At 43.6% G+C, this 27,564-nt stretch overlaps 1 protein-coding gene across 1 annotated transcript in view; it reads left to right on the forward strand.

The window, feature by feature from the left end:
* Positions 1-27,564, forward strand: part of lama4 (laminin, alpha 4) — a 38,513-nt gene that overhangs the window by 7,087 nt on the left and 3,862 nt on the right. The window contains exons 2-35 of the mRNA XM_061051265.1: positions 891-992; positions 1,080-1,207; positions 1,305-1,385; positions 1,773-1,987; positions 2,944-3,044; positions 5,094-5,274; positions 5,806-5,889; positions 5,976-6,127; positions 7,917-8,027; positions 8,439-8,550; positions 8,885-9,049; positions 10,077-10,270; positions 12,458-12,574; positions 13,190-13,338; positions 15,207-15,348; positions 15,436-15,529; positions 15,619-15,735; positions 16,173-16,358; positions 16,454-16,593; positions 16,754-16,918; positions 18,694-18,839; positions 19,265-19,427; positions 19,532-19,665; positions 20,382-20,553; positions 21,875-22,006; positions 22,097-22,239; positions 23,279-23,408; positions 23,663-23,800; positions 23,906-24,039; positions 24,933-25,097; positions 25,624-25,774; positions 26,502-26,695; positions 26,829-27,018; positions 27,125-27,280. Of these exons, the coding sequence (XP_060907248.1) occupies positions 891-992; positions 1,080-1,207; positions 1,305-1,385; positions 1,773-1,987; positions 2,944-3,044; positions 5,094-5,274; positions 5,806-5,889; positions 5,976-6,127; positions 7,917-8,027; positions 8,439-8,550; positions 8,885-9,049; positions 10,077-10,270; positions 12,458-12,574; positions 13,190-13,338; positions 15,207-15,348; positions 15,436-15,529; positions 15,619-15,735; positions 16,173-16,358; positions 16,454-16,593; positions 16,754-16,918; positions 18,694-18,839; positions 19,265-19,427; positions 19,532-19,665; positions 20,382-20,553; positions 21,875-22,006; positions 22,097-22,239; positions 23,279-23,408; positions 23,663-23,800; positions 23,906-24,039; positions 24,933-25,097; positions 25,624-25,774; positions 26,502-26,695; positions 26,829-27,018; positions 27,125-27,280 (4,884 nt within the window). The remainder of the gene's footprint in view (positions 1-890; positions 993-1,079; positions 1,208-1,304; positions 1,386-1,772; positions 1,988-2,943; positions 3,045-5,093; positions 5,275-5,805; positions 5,890-5,975; positions 6,128-7,916; positions 8,028-8,438; positions 8,551-8,884; positions 9,050-10,076; positions 10,271-12,457; positions 12,575-13,189; positions 13,339-15,206; positions 15,349-15,435; positions 15,530-15,618; positions 15,736-16,172; positions 16,359-16,453; positions 16,594-16,753; positions 16,919-18,693; positions 18,840-19,264; positions 19,428-19,531; positions 19,666-20,381; positions 20,554-21,874; positions 22,007-22,096; positions 22,240-23,278; positions 23,409-23,662; positions 23,801-23,905; positions 24,040-24,932; positions 25,098-25,623; positions 25,775-26,501; positions 26,696-26,828; positions 27,019-27,124; positions 27,281-27,564) is intronic.

Genomic DNA, 27,564 nt, shown 5'->3' on the forward strand with positions numbered 1-27,564 from the left:
AAACTACAGCTACAAGGAGAATTCACCTCACACAGCCCCTAAAGGATTCTTTTAATCTTTTGACCAGATATGAGACCCTCTAGTAAGCTCTATTAAAAACACATTCTGTAAAGAGTAAATGAGCATATCTGCATCAGGATGCAACCAACCTGAGGGTGAAGGAAAAACCAACATTAACGTTAAGTATTTCCTTGAAAGATATTTACATCAGTGTTTTGTATATAAGGGGATTTATACATTTTCAGTCGTCCATCCATCTATTGTATATTGTTTTCCCAGTTCAGGGTCGCGGGGGGCTGGAGACGATCCCGGCTGTAATTGGGCGAGAGGTGGGGTTCACCTTGGAATGGTCGCCAGTCAGTCACAGGGCTGACATACAACCTCTCACTGTTGGAGGAAGCCGGAGAAAAAACATGCATGCGGGGACAACATGCAAACTCCATATAGCAGGGTACAGTCCAGGGTGTACCACGCCTCTCGCCCAATGATGAGCTGGGATCGTCTCCATCCCCCCGCGACCCTGAACTGGAAAAACAGTTTAGATAATGGATGTATGGAGGACAGTTGATAGAGTCAGAAATCAAGGAGAGAGAGAGAGGGGAATGACATGCAGGAAAGGAGCCACAGGTCGGATTTGAACCCTGGCCGCCCTCTTTTGAGGACTGTAGCCTCTGTACATGGCGAGCAAGAACTAACCACTAGGCTACAGAGGGGGTACACCTGCTTGAAAAGAATCTTTATTCTGCTGTATTTGTGCCTCAAGCTTTCTTCAAACACAACTCTTAATAGAAAATATCCACTTTGTGTGGACTCGAACGAGACAGAACTGTTGGAGCCTCGTTCTACTGTTTAACTTTTTAACTTGGTGTGTTTTTCTGTTTCGGTCTCAGGTGTGTGCAAAGGGATTCTTCCTGAGCGAGCAGAGTATATGCTTATCATGTAACTGCAAAGGCCACGCCGACTACTGTGAAGACATCACCGGTGTTTGTTTAGTAAGTGAACGATCAACAACAAGGTCGTGACTGTTAAAAAAACAGCTTTCTTTTTCCTTCTTCTCATTGGTTCTTTGTCTCTTTCAGAACTGCAGGGACCACAGCACAGGAGATTTCTGTGAGATGTGTGAGGACGGCTACATGCTGGCCCCGAGCCTTAACGGACGCCACACCTGTCGACCCTGCGCCTGCCCCCTCTCCGTCCCCTCCAATAAGTAAGTCGCTCTGTTTCTTGTTGCTGCAGCCACATGTCTGTGTGTTGGCAAGCGAGTGAGTCATCTCTGAAATACTTTCCCCCCCCTGTGTGTTTAGCTTCGCGGTGCATTGTGACAGAGGAAGTGCCGTCCTGCGCTGCAAGTGCAAACAGGGCTACGCCGGACATCTTTGTGAGAGGTCAGTGCTGCGGCTGCTCTGAGCAGAAGATATCAAACAGAACACGTGCAATAAGGCTCCACATGCTCATCAGATACCAATTACATATTACTGTCTGAGATCGTCATGACAACACATGAAGCAGACATTACATTGCACATACAGTATGTGTTCCTGAAAATATCTAGCTTTGATTTTTTGAATGACCTGATTGACAGGTGGACGCAGTGTAATGGTTTGTCAGGAGGTTTAAAACCCGCCTCAGCTCCAGCTCTCAGTCTGTTGTCAGGTTGACTGAAAGTTAGGGACAAAGAGCTGAGAACCTTCAAAATAAAAGAAGGTGGTTTTTCTACACTGAAACAAGTTGTGATATCGTCAGTCATCTTACAGAAAGTCTTCCCCACCTAGGTGTGCTCCAGGTTACTATGGCAACCCCATGGAGATCAACAACAGCTGTAAGAGATGTGACTGTAACGGAAACTCTGACCCCAACCTGATCTTTAACGAGTGCCACAACGTGACGGGTCACTGCCAACACTGCTGGGGAAACACCGCCGGAGCCAACTGTGAGAGGTGTGCCCTGGGTTTCTACGGCGACGCCATCACTGCCAAGAACTGCAGAGGTGAGGACTAACTACAGTCTATGGGTGTTTGATTTTTAATTAATAGTAACAACATAAAAGGGGAATTATCGCCTTAACTTTTATACAAATTTACAAATTGTTCATCATGAGAACAAAACTCATGATAACTACAAGACACGAGAACCCAGGAGCTCCCAGGAAGATATGTGTAAGATGTAAGACACTGTAGACGCCGCCGCCATGTTTGTTTGGCTGATACGTCACTTGGCTGAGGCTGAGGCTTTGCAGGTAGTCTGCAGCGATCAGAAACCCATTTTATTTTGGAGTTCTGCAGGCTGCAAAATCATGTTTTTCAAGTTCATGATGAGGGCTTCTCCCGCTTTCTGAAACCAGGATCTGATGTTTACATGCAGAAACACAAATACAACAACAAGAACAACAGTTCTACTTGAGCATATTTTTTTGAAAGATTATTATTATTATTTTTGGGCTTTTTGTGCCTTTAATGGAGAGATAGGACAGTGGTTAGAGTTGGAAATCAGGGAGAGAGAGAGAGAGTGGGGAGTGAAATGCGGGAAAGGAGCCACAGGTCGGATTTGAACCTGGGTCACCCGCTTGGAAGACTACAGCGTCCGTACATGGGGCGTGCACACCAACCACTGCACCACCAGCGCCCCCTACTTGAGAATCTTGATCCAGCAACAAAGCTAAATTCATAATGAAGACAGGGACATTTATCGCTTCAACACGTTATCTGACTTTACATCACAATTGTTTTTCTAGTTTTTCTTCTCAATTATCTGCAATTATTATGAAGGTGTATTTTCCTTTTGTTGCTTTGTGTCACTGAAGCTGTTCAGTGGAAAACAAGCCAATGTCACCGTGCAGGATGATGGATTACCGTGTGTCTTTTAAAGCCCTACATGTCCAAAAATATTTAGCCCGTGACATCATTCCACCTCTAACATTCTCCTCTTTCCGTGTGTCTGTCGCAGATTGTGAGTGCAATAAATGTGGCACCTCTTCATGCGACGACAGGACCGGAGTGTGTCACTGCAAGCCGGGAGTCACCGGACAGTTCTGTGACCAGTGTGAGGTGAGAGACCTGACTGAAGACAGCTCAACTTGTGTTTGAAGAAGGGTTAATGGTTGAGTCTACTTTATCACATCATGGGTGTTACTGTCATAAATGTGCCATAAATACAGCAACATTACTGAAAAGATGTGAGACGGTCGCACAGGTTGCAAACAAAATCCAAAGTTAGACAAATTTTGGAGAAAAGTATTTATAAATTAGGGCAAACGTCAAACCCCCAACGATGAAAATTTTTTAATTGCAAATGGGAAAATTTCAATAGTTATTCCCAGTTAATCATATTATTATTTTGCATGTTTGAAACTCCATTATTTCCAGTTAAAAATGAATATGTTAGGCTTTTATTTTGAAATTCTGTACTGTCTTAAAGTACTTCACTTCCTGTTTGAATACAACCTTGCTTTTATTTTGAAATAAAGTAAGGAGTTTCTGGTAGCTGGAAGGTTAGGACATGAAGGTAAGCACAGAAACAGGAAGTGGTTAGGGATCCCAAACTGATGTCAAACAGCTCAAAGGAACGGTAACAAAGGTCAATGTGTGATGTCATCAGGTCAATGTGTGATGTCATCAGGTGGATATTACTTTGGACTCGTCAGCTGAGCAGTCTGAGAGTTTGTTAAAGTGAAATGAGACATTCAAAGATGCAGCAGTGTCCTTCTTTTACATCACTGAGACACTGAGGACGAGTATCTACGGTGAGCCTGAAGGGACTCGTTCATTAGTGTGTCCCCCCCTCCCCCCGCCCTATAGTGTGTCATGACCTGCCAAAAGGGCATATTAAGGGAGAGAAACCAAAAATGATCTTTATTGACCCAAGCCTGAAATTAAATTACAACAAAGGTTAGAAGTGGACATCAGAAGAGTCAGTATGAGTGAGTAGGTGTGTGGAAAGTGTGATGTGCACAATGTGAAAAGGAGGAAAAAGACCCTTCTGGGATTTGCCCTCTGCTAACCCAACAGAAACTACTTTCCCACACTGTGTTGTAGCTGCATCTCCTTTAGTTGTCATAGTTTCCAGCATACTCTGCCAAAAAGTGCCTCCAGGTTTTGGACTGTCCTGTACTCTGGAAAACCAGGGCCAACCACATAAGGGGCTTGCACATTACCACTTTCATGAACGCAGGACACCTGGTCACGCTGCTGTAAACATGTCATCACTTTAAAGGAGCAATATGTAACTCTGACACCTAGTGTTTAAAATGGGTACTGCAGTCTAATTTCAAAACATTGTAGAGAGCTGTCTCTGCCCCCCCCCCCCCCTCTCTAAAGTCGATGCTCACACAGGTCACCATGTGGTGGACACTGTAGCTTCAGTGTTTATCCAGCTCTGCATCGGTCTGTAAACCTTTCTGTGTTCTAACCTCTCTCCATTTTTCAAAAGCATCTCCAATATTGATCCTAGTTTGATCATGTTTCTGCTCGTGGAGCTTATTAGAAACATGCAGAGGCTTTTTAGGTCGAGTACAATCACTTCTATCTGAACCACTTCTCTTGTCCCCTCTCCTCACTGCAACACCTGTTGGTTTGACCTGATAACTGCTCTCATATCTGACAAACTGAGGGGCGTCCAAAACGGCCGTGTGGGGGTCACCTTAAAACCACCTACCTTCTCTGGTCCAAACAAATCCAGAGCATTCAGGACCAGAATCTAAAGTTAGAAGGAGGACATACTGACTGCTGCATTGTTGTCAGAGAAGCCAGCACTTCAACATAGCATGTTTCATTAATGTCTGATCATATAGTAAGGTCACTTTATCATTTCACTCACTAGATATCTTACTGATTGGATCTTCTCTACATGGGGCCTCACAGGGGTCAGGGACTGCCTTGAACTATGGAAAACCTATTTTGTTGTCATGATGCTGTGTTCTCAAATCTCAGCTTTAATTTTGCAGTGTGAAGTTATTGTTATTGACAGAAATCATTTTCATAACAACCGTTTTTAAGAACCAAGATCTGACACAGCATGTTTTACTTCAACATGCTTCTTAATGAACTTGAACAGCCTCACAATGGGGTCTTACTGTGTTTGTCACTCATCTAATCCAGGAGGGCTACTCCGGTTTCTCCAGCTGTCAGGGATGTCGGAGGTGTGAATGCGGTCCAGCTTCCATGCGCTCCACCTGCCACCCTCTCACCCACAGCTGCCCCTGCCGCCCGGGGGCCGGAGGTCGTTACTGCGAGCGCTGCCTGCCAGGACATTGGGACTACAGCCCCTCCGGCTGCCAGAGTAAGTCATCTGTCTGTCATACCACACGTCAAACAACCCCGGGACCATTTGTCGAAAACATTCAATTGAGGAAAAATCTTTCCCAGAGGAAGAGGCTGAGCCGAGTCCTCACGTTCCCACACCCACCGACGCAGTAGATCACATGATGTCAGAGAAGCATCTGCTGAGAGATGTGACCCTGTGGCCGGAGACTCTCTGCTGAGAGCTGAATGACATCACCATGCAGCCCAAATCGACACACACACACACACACACACACACACACACACACACACACACACACACACACACACACACACACACACACACACACACACACACACACACAGCTGCCTAAACCATCAGTCCCACAGAAGAGAGAGACCGCAGGACAGATGTGCAGGACTGGAGCCAACACAACATCTGTCGGTCCTGATGTATATGTAATAACTGTACTGAACAGTTTCCAGCAGATCTTGAAATCAGGCTGATGTGCTGATCTTTCAGTTTATCACTCTCTGATGAAATGTTTCTGCATCTGTTTTTCCACAGAGTGTGACTGTGAGAGCGGACACTGTGACATGCACACAGGAGAGTGTCTGCCAGAGGCCGCCACGGTCAACCTGTGCAACATCAGTAAGTGGAGCAGCAGCTTTATAACAGACTGCACTGTATACTACATTATACACTATAACTGTACCAGTGGTGTTTCTTGGTTTCAGGTTGTGATGAGTGCATTTGGCATCTGATGAGGGACTTGAGTCTCTCCAATACGACACTGGACCAGCTGAAAGTGGGAGTGTTGAACATCTCTACTGGTGCTGCAGCCAACGACAGACTCAAATACTACAACTACACGGCTCACCGACTGCAGGTTCATTCACATATTTTTTAATCTGACCCGGTTCTGAAACCTTTTAGAATTGCTCCTGTAGATTGCTTCAGCGGGCAACGGTACTGACTGTCTCTGTGGACAAATGTGGGAGCTAAAGGTACATCCACCTGAAGTGGGTTTTTAACAAAAAGACGGAAAATTGTTATTCAACACTGAAGAAAGGGTCCCTTGAGAGAGCTTTTGGTCAAAGAGTAAGATCTTTTTTTAACCTTTGAACAGCTGTTTATCCACCAGTCCCCATTAAAAGCATTTACATGGACTTGAGTATCCCGGTTATGAGCCTTATCCTGGTTCTCATCATATTCAGGGTATGATCCTGTATCTCCTGTCATTGTCATAGTTTCCATCATACTCAAAAAATTGTGCCTCCAGGGTTTAGCTAGGCAACTGTCCTGCACTCTGGAAAACCAGGGCCAACCAAATAGGGGGACAATGTTTAATTTGCACTTTCATGAAAGCAGGACGCCTGGTCACCCTGCTGTAAACATGTTTATTTCTGCTGTAACCATTGGAACTTCAAAGGAGCAATATGTAACTTGCAAATATTTGCTTGTAATATTTGGTTGTTAAAAAAATAACATTGCCCAATATTTGCTGGCTAGGACTTCCATTTTTTCTGCAATGTTTGTTTTGCTGATGCAGTGCTTACCCGGGGGAGAGACCGGGGTAAGGCATAAACATGCAACAGTGTAACATTGTTTTTCAGAGTTCTCCAGGACGCAACATCGGGTTCATCAAAATTGGGATAAGAGCTTATCTAAACTCGGGATATGATGACTTAGACTTAGACTTGGAAAACGTTATTTATCCCAGAGGGCAATTTGGTTCCACAGTCCACCCAGAACATGCATACATTTACAAACAAACACTTATCAGAGACAACAACCAAATCAGTACTTGACAAAGATGAGCTCTGACATGCTGATACCCTGGTGTGGTCTCTTTGGACAATGACACACTCAAGGGCCAGATGAAAAGCACGATGTGTGCACAAACATAAAAACAGGATACTCAGGGGCGCTGGTGGCGCAGTGGTTGGTGTGCGCGCCTCATTTATGGAGGCTGCGGTCCTCCAAGCGGGCGGCACAGGTTCAAATCCCACCTGTGGCTCCTTTCCCGCATGTCACTCCCCACTCTCTCTCTCCCTGATTTCCAGCTCTATCCGCTGTCCTTTCTCTCCATTAAAGGCACAAAAAGCCCTAAAATTAAAAAAAAAACAGGATACTCCAGTCCATGTAAACATAATCACTGAAAAGAAAAAGTTAACTTTTCCCTACAGAAAATTGAAGTAATTTAGACTACATCATCCTTGTTAGTTAGTAGTTGTTTTTTGTGTAATTATGTCTTATTGCTAAATTTGAAACATAAAAAACAATCATGAGCCAACACTATAAAGCAGCAGATCAGCAACTGGTGTTTACCGCGAGGTAAAATCACAAGTAGCATTATTTAAACTGAAGTCATGATGTAGCTAACAGCTGCTTCTGGTAAATAAAAAAGGTTTTTGCTTTACAATCATCTCCCTGCAGCAATAATGTGGGACACTTCAAAAGACAATCTGGTCAGTACATTGTACTCTGATTGTGCACATCTGTTCTGAGAGATTTTCTTTCAGTTTTATGGTTTAAAAATGATTTCCCAGGAGATGGAGAGGACTTACAGAGAAGTCTACTGCAGCGCTCCAGAACACAATCACACGATGTTTCTGACATTAAAACATTGAGCTCTTTTGTGGTCTAATGAATGGCTTTATCTGCTCTGCTCCCAGACTCAGTTTCAAGGCTGGAGAAACAAGTCCTCTGTGATGAAGGCCCAGGCCGGGGATCTGGAGGAGGCTGCAGAGGCTGTGGTTTTGGATATCAAACAGCTGGGAGAATCGGTCAGCAAACCCACCGTCTGTCATTTAATGCATGATTTGGAGTTTGAAGGCTTTAGAGATTCAAGGCCCTGGAAATATATTTTGTGTAATTTCTTACGGTGATGTTTCCAGAAGCAATGGAAACAGCTAAACTTGAAACCAGTGGTGACTGGTGCATTGTTTCAGGGTGGGCCCAGTTTCTCACAGATGGACCAGGATTTATAGCCTATCTTACTTTGTTAGCTTGATGCTAACACATATTGGAAAAAAGCATTAACTGGCTAACAGAATTAGCATCACGCTAATTTCAAATAAGGAAGTGGAGTAAACTGGATGTTTTTACGAGACACCTGATAGCTTCAGCTCAGTCTTTAGAAGTAAGTGACTGATTGATCATGGTTATTGATCAGTTGTTGTGGTGGTTTTTTTCAGGAGAGTGTGGTGGAGGCTTTGGGGAACAAACTGGAAAACGACACCTTGGAGACGTTCACCCTGGCTGAGCAGCTCAACACAAACCTCACTGAACTCAACGTACGCATTGAAGGTACAGACCAAACTCTGCTCACATACACTCCACATGATAACGATAACTGACTTTGATTTTGAGGTTCATTTAAGCGCTCTATTCAACAACTTAAAACACGTTAAAGGCTTCTTCCTGGGTTTTTAAACTTGGTTGTATTTCTGCATATACTCAGTCAGGTACAGAACATTTTGGCACTGCTTCTGCACATTGATTCAGCCATCAGCTACTGTATAATAATTGCATCATAATGTTTCAGGGAAAAACTGCTGAATCAGCGTACTTCCCCAAAAAGTCAGTTTATGGCTCTGACGGGTTAAGATTGTCATCTATGTGTGTTCATGTATGTTCACAGAGATGATCCAGGACTGGGAGCTGTACAGCGTCCACCAGGATGTGGATCCAGAGGAGGTCAGACGAAACACTGAGTTGGCCCAGGGGATGGTGGCCTGGATGAGGACACTCGATCTGTCCCCCCGAGAGCCCATCGCCACTGACGAGTCCACTGAAGCCCATGACGGTGAGATCTGTGCTCAAAACAGACAGAAACATGCTCCTCACTAACGACTTGCAATTTCCTCTCATCGTCTTTGTCATCTTTTTGGTCTGGGTACACACAGCACTCATAAGGTGGTCTCCAAATTACATCACAATTGTTCTTTAGTTTTCCATTTTTGTACTCGAGAGTGAAGATGAATCACAAAGAGAGAGTAAGACCGGATCATCATATTCAAATCTTATATATTTAAATAAAACTATAAGCATGTGAGGAAGATGGATGGATGAACTCATAGTCAAATAAATGCAGCTGAAAAAGATGTCACATGAAGATTTATTTTGGTTCATTTGGTCACCTAGAGAACAAAAGTTACAAAATAATATTGGGAAAAGAAGTCATGGGTCCAGTGTGAGCACAATACTGAACTACGTTGGACTTCATTAAAAATGGGTGCTGCCAGCAACAACAAAAAAACAGTGTTAGGCCCCTTGTCCACCTAGTGTTATTACCGTGCAGAAAAGCTGTGCGCTCTGGATGCGCTTGCATGGAGTTTGTGTGCTGAGATTAAAAGCACTGCCCGTCCATCCTGTCTCTATGACAACAGGCTGTTGACAACAGCGGTTTTTACTGTATGTTTTTAAAAAATATATATTTTAGATCGTTTATTTCCCGATCAGACACGGAGCAAAGAGGATGTGGGTACAAGACTTCAGGAAATATCCTACATTTGGAAAAGAGAGCCGTCTGCTCCTGTGAGCGCCCTCTTCTAATTGAAAACAATTTTAAGACGCTGGCTCTCCGAAAAAAACGACACGAGGCCTAAACAATTTCCAGCTTTTTTAGAAAAAACACAATTTGGATGTACACAAAAAACAGAGATCATGTACATTCTAACAAACACTTTGTTGTGTCAGGAGGATAACAATTGGAAGCCGATTCTTGATTTTCACTCACCGACAACCAAACTGTGATGAGCATGAGAGTTACAGCAGCAAACCCACGAGTCAGATGTGCATGTTTAACTTATTGTAAGTGATTGTGTTTGCAGTGCTGAGGCGTGTCCGTCAGCTGGAAAAGAAGTTGATGAGCACAGACAGCCGCCTGCCGCCCGTCAGGGAGGTTCTCTCTCGCTTCTCCACCAAGCTGTCCGACGCTCAGGGCTTCCTCCATAAAGCAGCCGGCCATGTTCAGGAAACAGAGGACATAAACAAAGCCACCATCCTGAAATATCAGAGGAGCCAGGTAACTTCTCATAAGTCTCTAGGATTCTGCTGAGTGCATCTCCCCCCCTCTTTTCTCATTCTGTCTGTGTGCAGGTATGAATGATTCAGTCCTGTGGGAGAGCTCACAGCCCTTCCTCCCTGCTGTGAGAGTGTGCTAGCATGACATTCCTCCTTTTAAATGCCGTCTGCTTAACCTCCTCTCCTGATGTGTCAAACAATGTGCAGTTTTGCTCCATCACACTGCGCTACCTGGCCATGACAATAACACAAGAAGGTCCAAACTTAGCATTCCCTGCACTGGGGGGGGGGGGGGGGGTAGGGAGAGACGTCTGGTTGTTGTTTGTCAGGCATCTTAATGTCTATTACTTCTGGTATTTAAGGCCTGAGAACAGAAACACAGAACCATCTGTGGGAGCTTTGGGCTGTTACATTAGGAGGAGGCCCACATGGAGGGGGGAAGCTACACTGCAATGCTCAACCCCCGCGATCCCCCTTGAAAATATTTAGAGCCTACAAATTTAAAAAAAAAACATGCCTTTATTTTCCAAGATGGAGCCAACACACATGATTCTGACTGTTCAGAGAAGATTCATTGCAGGAAATTTAACCAGATAAAGATCAACTTTTATACATCAAGACGTATGTACTCTATTAGTTTCTGCTTTGCAATCTCCCAGGGCAACCGCAGCACCCCCATGAAGGCGCACTGATCGGCTGTGGCTCAGTTGGTATAGTCGGTTGACTCTCAACCGGAAGGTTGGGGCTTCGATCCCCAGCTCCTGCAGCAACACGTCCACTGTGTGGGCAAGATACTTAACCCCAAGTTGCTCCTGCTGCTTCTGCAGCGGTGTGTGAATGTGTATGGTTGGATTAGTTTAAACCTCTACCATCAGTGTGTGAATGTGTAGGTGTGACCTGCAGTGTAAAAGCACTTTGAGTTGTCAGAAGACTAGAAAAGAACTAAACAAGCTCAAGTCCATTTGCAATTAATTAAAACATATAAACGTCCATGACATCTGTCATCAGTATTTTAAAATATTCAAACTGTTATGGTCTCTCCAGAGTTGTAATGTCTTGTCCTGTGATGTGATGATTTATCACTGAGTGAACACCATTTTAATCTGGATCCATGAAGTGTGATCGGCCTCTAGTCGTCACGTCCTGGCTGACATTACAGGTCTGCCGTCCAGCAGGACGTGTGTGTGTGTGTGTGTGTGTGTGTGTGTGTGTGTGTGTTTGTGTTTGTGTGTCCATGTTATCAAGAGTGGAGATCTCTATGATCAGGTCTTCTGCTGTAAATCAATGCAGTGAATGGTGCATTAACCAAACATGGAGCCTCTCTAATCTGGGGCTCTTCGTCGCCCTCAGCACAGACCGGTCGACCCCGGCTGCAGACACACAGTGTGCTCACTGCGTGGTCGCCACAGCCAATCAAGTGCTCTCATCAGTTTGTATAACTCAGTCATGCAGGTGAACTACAGTAAAGGTAGTTTGGTGAAACAGTAAAACATAATCCACAGCCACCACATCACCAGCTGCCACAGTGCCTCCCACAACATGACTCTACTTATTAAACTGTAGATAAAAAGATATTTTAGAGGCATTAAGAGAATGACAAAGGAGTGTAAAAAGACATTTCATGTTCTTGGGTTTGGACATTCACTGCACATGCTGCCATAGACACGTCTGATGTTATTTTAAAAATACACCTTTGAGGGGTGCAGTTGGCCTTAAATCATACATTAACACTCCTTTGTGTTGCTTAGCTTAGCATAGCTAGCTGTGTGTTTGAAAACCACTCCTTCAAATGTCTTAGTGTTTTCAATTGGCTCTCATACGAATAAGTGGAAGGTAACAGGAAGGGGAAGGCATTGAACCCCCTTGACAACGCTTCAAGGGTTGATGCTAAGCTAAACCCTGGGATTCCTGGCTCTGGCTGCAAACTTAACTCACAGATATAGATAATATAAATCTTCTTACCAATAAAAAACAAGAAAACATGGAAAGGAAAATGTATTATTCCTTAGTGAACGTTCCTGTAAAGTGTTCAGGAAAGCCCCTCCAGGTCAACTTTCAGATCCCCTTTTCAACCTCATGATAATATTTCTGTCCAATAAAGACACACAATGATGCAGCAGATTTTTTTTTTTTTTTTACCATGTTCTGAAGTTAAACTGGAGGATTTTGATGTCTTTGTGCCTTGCAGTCGAAGCAGCAGAGGCTGGCAGAGGACCACGCTGCTGTCAACGCTACTCTGGAAACAGCCCGAGGATTCATCTCGGAGACAGACGGAGCCGTGGCCGGGATGGATGCTTTAGTGCAGGTAAGGTCATAAACAACAGCCTGCACCCTTATGGCTTCTTATGATGAGGGGGGAGAATGAAATCATCTCTGGGTCCCTGACGTCCAATGATGCTCGGCTTTCTTTATGGCTCACTGAATGAGGGAGTATGTTTCATAATCTAATAGACAGTGATATCAGGCTGCAGTATCGCAGGGCCCACATTGAATTTATCCATGAAATGGATTCCAGAGACGCAGCCTGTGTCAGATTCTTAAACGAGCCAATTTGATTTGGAAGCAATTTGTGGATTGCTGGAGATTGAATAAGCCGTGTTCTCAAACAGCTCTCCACTTTTAGTCCAGTACTCTCTATTGAGTTACTCTGTGGGGGATTGCAATCATCCTGAGGTAACAATGTTAGCTGGTGTGTGTGTGTGTGTGTGTGTGTGTGTGTGTGTGTGTGTGTGTGTGTGTGTGTGTGTGTGTGTGTGTGTGTGTGTGTGTGTGTGTGTACTTTAAGTTATCACAAGGCACAAGGATTCCTCCAATGGAATACAAAACAAAAGCAGTTGATTATCCTTGCATATCATTTTTAAAAAAACCTCTTAAATAAATGTGTACATAATGTTTCGGTGTGTACTCTCTGCGTGCACAGAACGTGTCCCAGTACCACGCAGCCATTGATGGAGCCGGCCAGAGGCTGCAGGAGAAGACTGAGCGTCTGTCGCTGGCTGACGGGGATCTGGTGCAGAGGGCCGACGACCACGCTGAGGAGCTGGACAGACAGGCCAACGAACTGGAGGAGTGAGACTCTATTTATTATTAATTCAAAACCATGAAGTAAACGAAACACATGGTGTTTTCCAGGCAGACAAAGTGAAAAGCAAAAATGTTTCTGAGGTTACATTTCAGGATAAAGGAAACAAAAAATGAATTTACCAGGGAAAAAATGTGATGCGATACAATGGGATTTATCTACGAAACGATAAAACATGATATACTGTGAAACATCTACCATAAATACAATATGATGTTACATCTATGAAACAATACACTTATGATATGGTATCATATGGTACAATACGGCACGATTTGATACACTCTTAACCTTTTAAAAAGCATCTTCTAAATAACTCTTCTGTTTTGATCTTATTAAAGGAGCAGTATGTAACTCCTAGTGTTTAAAATGGGTACTGCAGTCCAAATTAAAAACATTGGAGAGAGCTGTCTCCCCCCGCTCCCTCCTCCCTGTGTCGAGGCACTCACAGGTTGCCATATCTCGGACACTGTAGCTTCAGTGTTTATCCAGCTCTGCATGGGTCTGTAAACCTTTCTGTGTTCTAACCTCTCTCCATTTTTCAAAAGCATCTCCAATATTGATCCTAGTTTGAACACGTTTCTGCTCGTGGAGCTTATTAGAAACATGCAGAGGCTTTTTAGGTCGAGTACAATCACTTCTATCTGAACCACTTTTCTTGTCCACTTCAATCACTGCAACACCTGTTGACCTGATAACTGCTCTCATATCTGGCAAACCATGTGCTGATGTCTTAAAAGCACCTACCTTCTCTGGTCCAAACAAATCCAGAGCATTCAGGACCAGAATCTAAAGTTAGAAGGAGGACATACTGACTGCTGCATTGTTGTCAGAGAAGCCAGCACTTCAACATAGCATGTTTCCTTAAAGGTCCCATATTATGCTTTTTCTGGTTTTATATGCTCTTTAGTGTGTTTTCCATGTGTCCTGTGCATGTTTAGACACATCTATGTGCAAAAATTCAAAGTCCGCGGAAACGCGGCTTCTCCTACCTCCTCCTGTTAGCTGTAGCATTAGCTGCATGTAACGCTCGGTTCTAGCCCCCCTCGATAAAAATTTGTCAGTGCGACGTCATTGTCAGTGTGAGATCACTGATCTAAGCCCATTGGCTCGTTGTTGCAAGCCCAGCAGCTCATGTTGAAATTTCCGAGAAGCGTGCTGAGCAACTGACCAATAACAACAGAGCGGATCGGCAGACCAATCAGAGCAGACTTGGTCCACGAGGGGTCTAACAGTGTGGGCACAGCAGAGCGTAGCTGACGGACTCAGAGCGGAGAGGGAGCAAGGAGGAGCAGTACATGAAAACAGATACTTTTTTCAGACTTTAGCTATTGTGAACATACAAAAGTAGGTACATAGATTAAATATACGAACCCCAAAAAAGGCATAATATGGGCTCTTTAATGTCTGATCATACAGTAAGATCCTAACCCCTAACCCACCTGGGGGAGGGGTTACTGCCCTTTGTGATGTCATGAAGGGAAAATCTCCAAACAGCCTGTTTGAGCACACATTTTCTGAAAAGTGGAGCAGGCAGAAGACAGAGAGGATGGACTATACTCACAATTGGGGGTTTGTAGACAGACTAGAGACACATGTATTAGTGATAGAAAACAATGGTGAAGTGTATTTTCCATAATATGTGACCTTTAAACGACCTTCAACACTTACATTTAAATTTGGAGCTTCTGAATAGTGGCTGTCTTCTGATCTGTTGTTGTTAAAACAGAAAAATGGATTACTGCAGCTTTAATTCAATATGATTTCCAAGCTCACCGGGGAGATTTGATGCTGTTACGTTCAATATGGAGACAATCAGATAAGACTGTAGCATCCATCATCCTGTCTCCTCCAGGGATCTGAAAGAGAGCGACGCCAATGGCTTTGTGCAGAAGGCCATAAGTGCCGCCAACGTCTACAACAACATCATCAAATACGTCGACGATGCCAACATCACCTCCATCACCACTTTCAACTTATCTCAGAGAGCTGAAGATGTAAGTAACCTGACAGAAACACACAGCATGCACACACTGTTGTTCCTGCTAACACCTGTGGCATGATGTTATGTTGTGTGTTTTCAGGCCGTCGATGGGATCAATGCACAGCTGGGGTACCTGGTAACCCAGAGCGACAATGTTTTCAAGGAGTCTGTGTCGTTACATTCGGAACAGAAAGGTTTGAAAGGAGACATTTGCGACATGTCCTTGTTGTTCATGTGTTATTTATCAGATGTCCCTTTAACAGAGTGCATCTCTCTGTCACAGAGGTAGAATTGGAGGTGATGGAACAGCTGAAATACATCGAGGAAACCCAAGAGACCATGGAGAAAAACACCAAGAAACTCGCAGATCTAAAGGAAGACATCAGTGGAATCCATGCAGGTAACACAATACTCCTTTCTTATTGGTTTGTGTGACATTTGACGAACTCAACAACAGATGAGAGATCCCATTTAATATATGGTTTTTAACCCTTAAAGAGGGACGGGATGGCCGGCTCCTCCCCTTGTGTATAAAAGCTGTTTTAGTCAAGAACTAGAGAGAAGAAGAAGAACATACTCACTGATTATTTGGATGACACATAAGAGTTTTTAGATCATGGTCATTTTGTGTCAATTTCATTGCAATGTGAAGCTACTGGCTAACTAAAGAGCGCTAACATTAGCATGCTAGCACAACAATTCAACAACGAAGACCAATTTTTGTCCACTGCTTGCCCTTATTGGTGCTTCATTATGGTGCGTTCCATTTGATTGGCTTGATTTTTCATTCGTTTTTAAAATTGAGACTGAATTTTATTTTTAAACGTCCTCATCCAGACAGAACCCCGCAGCGGCTGGAGTTCACCCTGGAGGTGGCTAAGGGGACTCTGAACCGCTCAGCAGAGGTCCTTCAAACCATCAGCCCAATCAGTAGCAAGGTGGAGCTGTGGGCCGACAGCATGAAGAACAATGAATACTCCACAGAGGCTTATGAGCAGGCGGTCGAGTCTGCAGGGGAAGCAGGTACCAAAACTGCTGCAGTGTTCAAAACAACAAACTCAAACACAGTGTTTAGGTTCCGATGGTTTTAAAATCCTCGGTGTGGGATCTCTTTGTAGTGGAGAGCCTGAATGGACTGGTTCCTGCGCTGCTGAGCAAACTGAAGGTGGTGGAGGAGAAGAAGCCCGTCAACAACGTGACCACCAACATCATGAGGATCAGGGAGCTCATAGCCCAGGCCAGGAGCGTGGCCAAGAAGGTCAGTGCATCAATTCAGCACAATGTTATAACCATTGTATTCAAGGCCAAGATTTACATGCAACCATTAAAAAAATCTAAGCAGGCTTTATGAGAGTGAGAGTGTCTGCATTCACATAATTAGTCCGACTGTAACTCATATGGTTTACCTTCTACTGCAGGTCCAAGTGTCCATGAAGTTTAACGGCCAGTCGTCAGTGGAGGTTCATCCTCACAGCAACCTGGAAGAGCTGAAGACAGTGACGTCCATCAGCCTATTCATCAGAGTGGACCCGGACAAGGATCCCATAGAGGACCGCTTCGTCCTGTACCTGGGAGACAGAAACGTGAGGAACATGTTTATCACTTGAGACGCTAAAGCCAACCAGAGAACATGCAAGGGGATACAGATAGAAGTCATGACATGAGTAAAGGCATATTTAGTTTACAAATCCCAATAGTAAATGGACTTGAGCTTGTATATTTCTGTATAGTCTTCTGACTACTCAAAGATCTTTTACACTGCAGATCACACCTACACATTCACACACTGATGGTAGAGACTGCTGAGTAAAGTGAACATCAGTATGAATAGTCCAGGAGCCAGGTCCATCCTTCAGGATGTTTTATGCTACCGTTTTTTTACTATGATTTTTAGTTAGCCCATACCTTGGGCCATCACAAGTTGATAACAACCACTCCCAACTCAGGGCCGTTTGGTCCTGGGGGGCCAAAAAAAACCTTTTTGAAAAATGCTCAGGTCAAGATAATAAAAAGTCACAAATTATCTTGTTAGAATTGCATCAATAGCCATACAACTATGAAATTTGGCACAGAGTATCCTGAACTAAAGGGGAAAGCAGCAAAATAAGATTTGGGTACTTTTTGCCATTCAGTTTGAAGTTATCATCACTAAAACTCACAAAAAGACAATGCAAATAGCTTCTGCTGCACAAAATCTAATGGAATATGATTAGGTTAAAGCACTTTATTGTTAACATCACTGTCTCGTTTTTATTTTGAAAAACTTCCCTGATTTATACACTTTAATTTGAGCCCAAGGTGACATTTTTACTCTGAATATTTCACTTTCTGTGGACCTAAATACTTCACTATACCTCACAGCAGAGGGAACAGAATTCTCCAGATGGGAGTTAGCATGGAACCGCACTTCATATTTCTTTTTCATATGTTCTGTTTCACTAAACATTATGCCTTTCAAATGAGTCCTTCTTTATGCTTTTTGGCATTACTTCTACAAGTATTTTTCCTTTTAACTATGCAAGGGATGGATATATTTTTGTGCCTCAGGAGCTATTTTTATTGTCTTTTAGTGACAGCCGCTCACTTTGTCACCAGAGGCAAGTTTTGCAATATGTCACTTCAGATGGATGTGTCACTCTGAGTGTGGCAGTCTTTCGTCTGAATAAGAGAGTAAATAATGTGTAATAAATCAATTGGTGTTAAAAAAAAAACTGTTTTTATCTTTGTGAAAGATTTAAGCATGGGATCATTCTCAGATATCAAAGAGGATCTCTCAGTCAAACAGGAGGTAGTGAGAGAGGATGTTTGTTTGTAGCCCAGTGCTGCTGCTGAAACTTCACAAACTTGCACCCAGAGGCCCAGGGCAAAGATAAAAGGGCAGGGCGCTGCTTGTGGACAGCAGTACTTTGTTTCTGAAGTTGGAGGCAGCAATGACAGGCTTTGAACACTCACAGTTGCCGCTTTGAAAAGGTCTTTGAAAAGAGACGCCGGTGATAATAGTGCATGCATGTGCCTTCAAAGATGGAGGTCATTTACATAAATACCGTCAGCCCCCTCCCACTCCGGCACAGAAACAGTGAAGTGACCCAGTGTGAGGCCTCTCTGTTCTCTGTTGACACTTCACCTCGGTGATTTCACAGCCTCTGTTTTATATGGAGTGGTGTTCATGAGACTTTTAATGAGGAAAAGAAGCCCCAGCAGGAGAGCTTTTAATTCTAACAAATTAGTAATGTTTTTGTTTTGAAACAACTGTACTGTACCGTGAAATATCATGAAGGCAATGATGAGAAAAAGAGCAGCGAATGAGCTCACGGTCAAGTTATAACACAAGAGTCTTTTCTTCTGTTTCTGCACGCAGGGCAGGAAAGACTACATGGGTCTGGCCATCAAAAATGACAACCTGGTGTACGTGTACAACCTCGGAGGAGAAGATGTGGAGATCCCGCTGGGCTCTAAGCCTGTCAGCCAATGGCCTGCAGTCTTCAACTATGTCAAAGTAGAGAGGTAAAAACTGTTAAAAGAAACTTCAGGTGACAACTTTGGGCCTCATGCAGGAACCAGCCAGACAAACCGACTGATTCAAGTGGTGCAGAAACTTTCTTTAATTTTTCTTCTTCTCATATAGATATCTGGATGAAGTGGTTCGCTAGTTTAGCTAGGTTATTTAGCCATGAGCAACAGCCCAAAGAGATGTGGTGTGAAGTCGAGGACTTCTGTCCTCCAGAGTCTCCCCTTTCAAGGCCCAAATTAGCCAGCACACTGACACGGCTACATGGATTAGAATTTCTGTTCTCGATGCCTTAAAAGCTTTTATTTAAGAGAAATCTCAGGCAAGGACACAGGCACGTTCCTGCATGATGTCCAAAGTCTCACATCCTGTTTGTTTCTCTACGTCTAACTAATGTCTTCTCTGTGCTGTGTTCTTTCAGACTTGGCAGACATGGAAAAGTGTTCCTGACCATCCCCAGTCAGAGCTCCACAGACGAGCAGAAGTTCATCCAGAAAGGAGAGGCTCCAGGCACCGACTCGCTGTTTGACATCGACCCCAAGGACATAGTGTTCTTTGTTGGTGGTGTCCCGCCAGAAGTCAGGGTAAGGCCTCTTCCAAATATTTCCTTATTCAAATAGATTCTTTTTTTATCTTCTGTATTTTCAATCTCAAATGACTTTTGTTCTTTTTCCTTTTCATGAACTAGCTTCCCCCTCCTCTGAGTCTGGCTCCTTTTGTGGGCTGCATCGAGTTGGGTTCGCTGAACAATGACGTGATCAGTCTGTACAACTTCAAAGAGACGCACAAAATGGATGTAGAAGTATCAACACCGTGCCCGAGGTACAGATTTTCCTGGACACTTCAGTCTATAATGAGGCTCCAGGGCTGATTCAAATACAACAGCCGACTATGTTCTTATGTATTTCTCACATCACTGAAGTCTTAAAGTATTTTATTTCTCTGTACAAAGTAATATATCCAGATTCTCACTTCTCACTAAACCCAACATTCAAACTGGGCCACTCCTCCTGGGCTTGTCGCCCCCCTGAAGCTCACGCTCACTCCAGGACTTTAGTGTGTATGTTTACTGCTTGTACCTACACAGCAAGCTACCGCACACTAGCACAAGCTAACCACAGGTGTTTGTTACCCTCCTGTCCAACAGAGATCAGACCAACTCAAAGTCTGCTGGTGAAAGCAAACACAAGGTTCACCCTCGTTTTAGAAAGAGCTTTATCCACAAAAATGACAATCGCTGATTTGTATCCACTCCTAAACTGACCTGTGCACTGTCATTGCCTGAAGGAAACACTCCAGCTCCCCGCCCAAAAACGTCCCAAGTCAATCAAACAAAAACATGAACATCCAGTCAGAGGACAGAGTCTCTGCAGACACAGTCACCACCACACATGTATGGAGGAACATAAGAGATGATTGAGCAGCTTTACTTTTGTATAAGTCTATATTTGCTACTGACTCCATCTTTAAATTGTTGATACACATAGGTAACAAAGTCAAATCAAGCTAACTAATATTATTTCTCCGTCTGCTCTCAGGTACAAGTTGGCCTTTTCTCAGAGTCGCATCACCAGCTACCTGTTTGATGGAACGGGCTACGCACTCATCAATAACATCGAGAGGAGGGGAAAATTTGGTGTTGTCACAAGGTTCGATATTGGAGTCCGTACTGTGGCAAACAGTGGGGTCCTTTTCCTCATGGTCAAGGAGGTGAGTCTAGAAACTCTCTAAATCTTTCACAAAAGACCTGAAGACCCTCTTTATTAGGAAATATGAGCAGAAGTCTACTTTTCTACATTTAGTTTTACTGTTTCAGAGAAACTAGTTATTTGTAAGCAGAGTGTCATCACACAGGCCAGAGAGAATGAAAAGTTCACATAAACTGTGCAATAAATATATGAGTTCATGGGCGTAGTAGTGGGAGATAAGTGGGACTGTCTTCCCAGAATACCAGAATTTTAAACTTTGTAGTAGTAAAAATCAAATGATATCTTTACCTGTTTTTATACCACAGCAACAAAACCAGAGGTCATAGGTGGCCAATATTGGGTCATGTCTTGTGTTTAAATAACAGAAGTTGCAGGAAACTCCTTCACATTGTCTGAATTTTACAAAAACATCAATAACATTGGTATTTTTATTTACATTGGACGTTGGCAACATTGCAATATATGCATCGTGCATTGGCGATGTTTGAATTTATGACTTTTGCAACACGTCAACATTGGGATGTGTGTGTTGAACATTGGCAACATTTTGATCAATGCATTGGGCAATGGCAATTTGGATTTGTGTTTGTTGGACTCATTGCGATTCTTGCATCTTACGTTGGAAACATGGCAACATCGGGATGTATGTGTTGAACATTGGCAACATTGACATTAATTGTGGACATCGGCAAGTTGAGATGTTTGTGTTGGACATTGGCAACTTTTCAGTCTATGCATTGGGCAATGGCAATGTTTGGATTTGTGAGTTGGAGACGTTGCGTTTATGCATTGGACATTGGCAGCATAGCAACATTGGGATTTATGCATTGGACAGTGGCAATGTTGAAATGTATGTGTTGGACTGCATAAACAGTTCAATGTATAAATCCCAACATTGCCAACGTTATTGTACAATTTAGACAGTGTGCAGGAGTTTGCCTGTCATTGTTGATGGATATATTCTTTTCCTACACACCTGTCTTATGAAATAAATGTAGTTATTATAAAAGCTTCAGTGCTTTTGAATAGTGTCAATCAATAAAATAAGAGATTGTCATTGTACGATGTGTGGTATCAAAAAGGATTGGCTGAAACCTTCATTTAAATTTTTCAATGGGTCATTTGTGTAATACAGGAGTGTCTTATAGTATTATCATTAAGTTGACTGAGGGCCTTTACTGGGGCCAAGAAATCCAGGAGACGCCCCTGATTACATTATATCACACCTTCTGCCCTTGGACATAAGAAAAACTGAAACGTTTTAACTGCATTATAACATTCATTCTCTCTATCTGATGTATTCTTAACCCTTTTTTTTCCAGGACAAATTCTTCCTCTTAGAGTTAAAGGATGGCTACCTGCGCCTGATGTACGACTTTGGCTTCAGCAGTGGGCCAATCATTTTTGAGGATAAAACACCGAAACTCAAAATAAATGATGCAAGATACCACGAGGTAGGATTGATCTTCTCTTTTAAGGCCTTTTTTCCAACTTGTACAAGAGTTAGGTGTCGCTGTAACAGCAGTGTTGGTCTGTTTCCACAGGTGTCTGTGATCTACCATCAGTCAAAGAAGGTGATCCTCCTGGTGGATAAGAGCCATATTAAATCTTTAGAGAATCCAAAAACCACTCTACCTTTCACTGATATCTACATAGGAGGCGCTTCGTCCAGCATTCTCAAATCCAGGTGAGATTAATATTGATGCAACCAAACATCCATTTACACTCATCACAATAGAGGTCAGGTTTTCAATGAATCAACCTTTATAGCATGTTTCCGCTGATAATGCTGTGATCAGTTTTGAGATACATCACTGTCAGCACTGTTGAAGCAAACAGGCAGACCAACAATTGTCTTTATATCCAGACCATGACGACCAGCCGACAATGTGCTATCGACTAGCTAACTAAAAGCGAACATATTTCTGCTCTTAAAAAATAAAATAGTAGCTTTAAATTTAAGCATTTAATAGTTGAGTCCAGGATGATGCCAGACCTCAGTGGATGGGCGGACGGAGCAACCGTCAACTTCCAGTAAGATATCTCCAACGTTCCCGAGAAGCGTCTTGGGAGGCAACAACCATGACCTTGGTTTTATTGTTATTAAGTTTATGGAAATTGGTTAACATCCAGGTGTGGATGTTTTTGCAGGCAGTTGACCGAGAGAGTGGAGGGTTTGGAGCTGAAGTAGAGCTGTGTGTCATCGGCGTATGAGTGTAAATTGAGAGTGCGGTGGGTAGATGATCTGACTGTGGTCTTCAAAGTTTCAGCCCACTGCTTCTTATTTTGTTGCAGACACTTTACACAACTGTGTGGATTAAAGGAACATCGTTGGGGGCTGGTTTGTGGCTCTTTTGGTGGAGTGGGGGGTTCAATCCCCAGCTCCTGCTGCCACTTGTCCGATTTGACCTTGGGCAAAACACTTAACCCCAAGTTGCCTCTGCTGCTTCGTCAGCGCCGTATTTTTGTGTATGAATGGGATTAGTCAATACTGATGGACTCTTTACAAAAAAGACTCTACAATCCTGGTTTGAATGTGTAGGTGTGACATGCGGTGTAAAAGCACTTTGAGTCGTCAGAAGACTAGAAAAGTGCTGCACAAGCTCCATCCCATTTACCATTTATCATGTTGCAGCTGAATTAAAGATGCTACCTAGACAGATATCTGGTGTAGTGCAGCTCAGAGAGTCCACCACAGGATTCTGACAGTACAGTTTTCCCCACAGGCCGGAGCTGTCTGCCGTCGTGGGCCTGAAAGGCTGCGTGAAAGGTTTCCAGTTCCAGAAAAAAGACTTCAACCTGTTGGAGGAGCCCGGCACCATCGGCATCAGCAGCGGCTGCCCTGAGGAGTCATTTGTAAGTGCTCCCCGCAGGTTCACACTCCGTCAGCGATAATGAGCTGCATGGCTGCCTAATATGGATGAAACTTAAACTGCACACAAACACGAGCTAACACAGCCGAGTGAGAGAAAATAATTGGTTGTTCCAGCTCAACAGCTTTCACATGAGTCAATCGATATTACCATTTTGGGATCACTGAACTGTAAGCTGCGCAGAGAGTGAAGATAATGGACGTAATAGAAAGTGAAATGTGTTTTTTATTGTGACAGATGTCCCGTAAAGCTTATTTCACTGGAGAGAGCTACCTGGGATCCACAGCAAAGTTTTCACCCTTCGACAGCTTTGAGGGAGGAATCAACTTCAGAACTCTGCAGCCCAGCGGACTCCTCTTTTACCACAGTGATGGGGTAGATATGTCTTATTTTTAGAGAGTGCACAATGCCAAACATTCTATTTGTTGTTTACTCGTACCGCTGAATAACGAATCTTCATGTTTTTTTCTCCCTCCTCAGTCCGATGAGTTCAGTATCACTGTGGAGAACGGAGCTGTGGTGATGAACTGCAGAGGCACACGAGTCAAATCCCATAAGAAACAATACAATGATGGAAGGACACATTTCTTGGTGGCTTCAGTGAACAATCAGAAGTGAGTATTTAGTTTCACAGCTGCAGGGTTCAGCTTTGAAGTCCTGTGTTGACCTTTCAGTTTAATAAGCTAAGAATTTAGTGAAGTGTATGAAGGCAAGTTTATTTGTATGGCACCTTTCAGACACTCAGCAAATCAAAGTGTGTGACATAGCCATTACAAGCATTTCATATATTTAATCAGATAATTTGTGTGTGCATACACAATTAATACTCAAGCGGCAACCTCCAGTGTTAAAAAATGAAGCCAATGCGGGAGTGAAAAATCCTGCAGTTCGTCGAGTGTCCACTTGAGGCCGGCTACAGGAGCACAGGAAGTCACATACAGAACTGCAGACATATTTTATTTATTTATTCATTCAACGACTGACAGTGCACATGAATCAACATTCAGACTGATGTAAATGTACCCGAGTTAGCAGAGAGTATGGGAGAAGACCTTTAAATTTGAAGGTCCCATGACATATAACCAAAGTATTAAAACTTGTAAAGTATCAACAACACAACATATATATATAATCATAAAAGACAACATTTAGGAACTATGCTGTGACTGAAAACATATCTTGATTAATTAAGGCAAAAGACTTCTGCAAAAGCAGGCTTCGATCAGGACATTACAGCTTGTTCAGCACACATCTCGAGAATCCAATTAAATCAAATGCAGATCTCCTAAATCCATGCCAGAGCCAAAAACAGAAAGTTACTCATTAACTTTGCACATATATCAGGTACATTTAATGAAAACTTCTGGGTACATTTATGAAATAGGCTGCAGACAGGCATGATGGCGGGTTGGTAGACAGATGGTGGAATATGTGAGGGGTGGTTTGCTGTAAGAATAAGTCTGAAAAGACGGTGCACTGTTGAGTTGACCTGCTGAACTGTTCTCAGGTATTCGCTGCTGGTGGACGACAAAGACAAGCAGGAGAAGAAACGTCCGTCCTCAGCCACCAGATCATCCTCGGGTCCTGCCGTGAAGACTTTCTACTACGGAGGGTCTCCGAGCAGCAGCTTCAAGAACTTCACCGGTTGCATCAGCAACGCTTACATCAACAGGTAAAGAGTCACCTGTCACTACAGATGACAAGCTCATACCTGACAGAACTGTCTTGTTATTTCAGCTCTTTATGGAGGGTCTGGCTCTGCTCAGCATGTATACTATACTCTCTGTCCCTCTATGTTAGTGAGGAACTCAAAAATAAGGCTGTAAGCGGGGAGCTACGTCCATGTTGTTGCTATGGCAACATGTTCCCCCAACTCTGTAAGATATGGCAGCGTGTGCAGTGGCCCTGAGCCTAGACGTATTAGTTCTGATTTACTCCTCTTATTCTTGCACTTGCAGGACTCAAGTTTGCAATAATAGTAGCACAATGTGAAATAAAAAACTGATGTTTGTGTTTCCTGTATAAAAGTCTCATGTCTGTTTGACCTTTCCTTAGATCCTGCTAAACTCTTCATAACAAGGGTCATCAGATTTTGAAGAGTAGGATCACTGACCAAACCAAGAGTCTGTCTGTCGAGACATGCCGGTGTTTATGTGAGCGTTTCTGCAGCTTCCCTGTGTCTCTCTCTGTTTCTGCAGACAGGACCGGGACATCGAGCCTGAGGACTTCCAGCGCTACACAGAAAATGTCCAGACCTCTCTGCAGGACTGTCCGGTCCAACGTCCCCCAGTTGCTCTGCTGGCACGACACAGGGACCACACTTCTCGAGCCAGACAGAACCAATCACAGGTAGAATGAAAACAAAAGAGTATGATCATCATATCCATCTTCACCTTTAATCTATCAGAAGGTCCTTGCTTTAATTCAAAATAAAAGCATGTTAGAATTCAAACAGCAAGTAAAGTACCCTCAGCTTGAGGAAGTACAAAAATTCAAAATAAAAGCCTGGCGAAACCTTTTTTTAATTCAAAACAATGGAATTTAAAACATGCATTTTGGGAGCGCTGGTAGCCTAGTGGTTAGAGAGTGTGCCCCATCTATGGCAGATCTATGCTGCGATACCATCGGTCTGATGATTTAATTACACAAAAAGACGACTAAGCTGCTCATAAACACAACAGTAACAGCTTAAACATCCCTTTTGATGCACGTAGCAGCCATATTGGATTTGAACTCGGGCTACTGAAGATTCTCAGAGTTTCTGAGTCTGAATTCCGACTTCAGGGGGCGTTCCTGATGACCGGCAACTCAGAACTTCCGACTTCCGAGATCAACTGGAACGCACCAATAGTCCTCCAAGCAAGCAGCCCGGGTTCGAATCTGACCTGTGGCTCCTTTCCAACATCCCTCACTCTCTCTCTCTCTCTCTCTATGATTTCTGACTCTATCCATTGTCCTATCTCTGAAATAACTTTTTTAACTTGTTAAAGCCACTCTCCCGCTCGCTGTGAATATGGAAAATGAATCCTCTTTTTTTGGAGACTTGAGCCTTCCTGACATACAACCCCTCTTCTAGATCAGCAGGGATCCATCTAGCCTCCCTCTGGGCCTGACGGAGCTGAGGAGTGATGACCAGGAGCCATCAGAGGCGAACATCGAGCCCTGTTACCTCTCCTCGAGTCCCAGAGCGACCCGCCAAGCCTTCCACTACGGTGGCATCGCTGACAGCAGGCAGCAGTACACAGACCTCCCAGAAATCTTCTCTGAACGGTACGTGAAGCAAAGAAGTCCTTTAAGAGAAACCTGAAAGGTCAGGTATTTTTAAAGCTCACTCTGCACGTGTCCTCTTTCAAGGATTTCTTTGTGTCTGCACGCATGACTTAACGCACCTTCCACCTCGCAGGTCCCACTTCTCCCTCTCCCTGAAGACGCACTCATCCTCTGGCCTCATCTTTTATGTATCTGATGTCCAAGAAGACAACTTCATGGCTCTCTTCCTGGCCCACGGGAAGCTTGTATACACCTTCAATGTAGCAGACCAAAGGGTGAAAGTGAGGAGCGAGGGGAGCTACAATGACGGTGCGTGGCACAATGTAAGTTTCTTTCAATCTGCACGCACGCACGGCCGGATTGCATGTTTGGTTATGTGTCAACAATTTCTGCAGTGACAAGCTCCTCTCTCTCCTCTCCCCGCTGAAGGTTATTTTTATCCGCGATGGAAGTACGGGGCGGTTAATAATTGATGGGCTCACAGTACTGGAAGACAGAGCGCAGGGAAGCAACGTCTCCTGGCATGTCAGCAGTCCCTTCTACGTGGGAGGAGTTCCTCCAGAGAGAGCGCAGAAGAATATCCAGGTACAGGTCGACGTTCATGTGGAGACGATAATGTTCAAAATAAAAACACAGAATGCCTCAAACTCATTAAAACCTCTAATGAACCTAACATAACCACAGAGTCAGACTGAGAACACATCCAGCTCTGCTCGGCTGTTCTCACAGACAGACACAGCAGGAAACCACAGCTATGACTCTTAAACACCCCGAACCCTCCAGAAGCATCATCTCAGTTTTTTTAAAGATGTAATAATCACAAAAAGCTTCATGTTTTTGTTCACATTAAATTATAACGACACTACATC

Source organism: Labrus mixtus, chromosome 12, assembly GCF_963584025.1.
Source record: "Labrus mixtus chromosome 12, fLabMix1.1, whole genome shotgun sequence".
Taxonomy (NCBI): domain Eukaryota; kingdom Metazoa; phylum Chordata; class Actinopteri; order Labriformes; family Labridae; genus Labrus; species Labrus mixtus.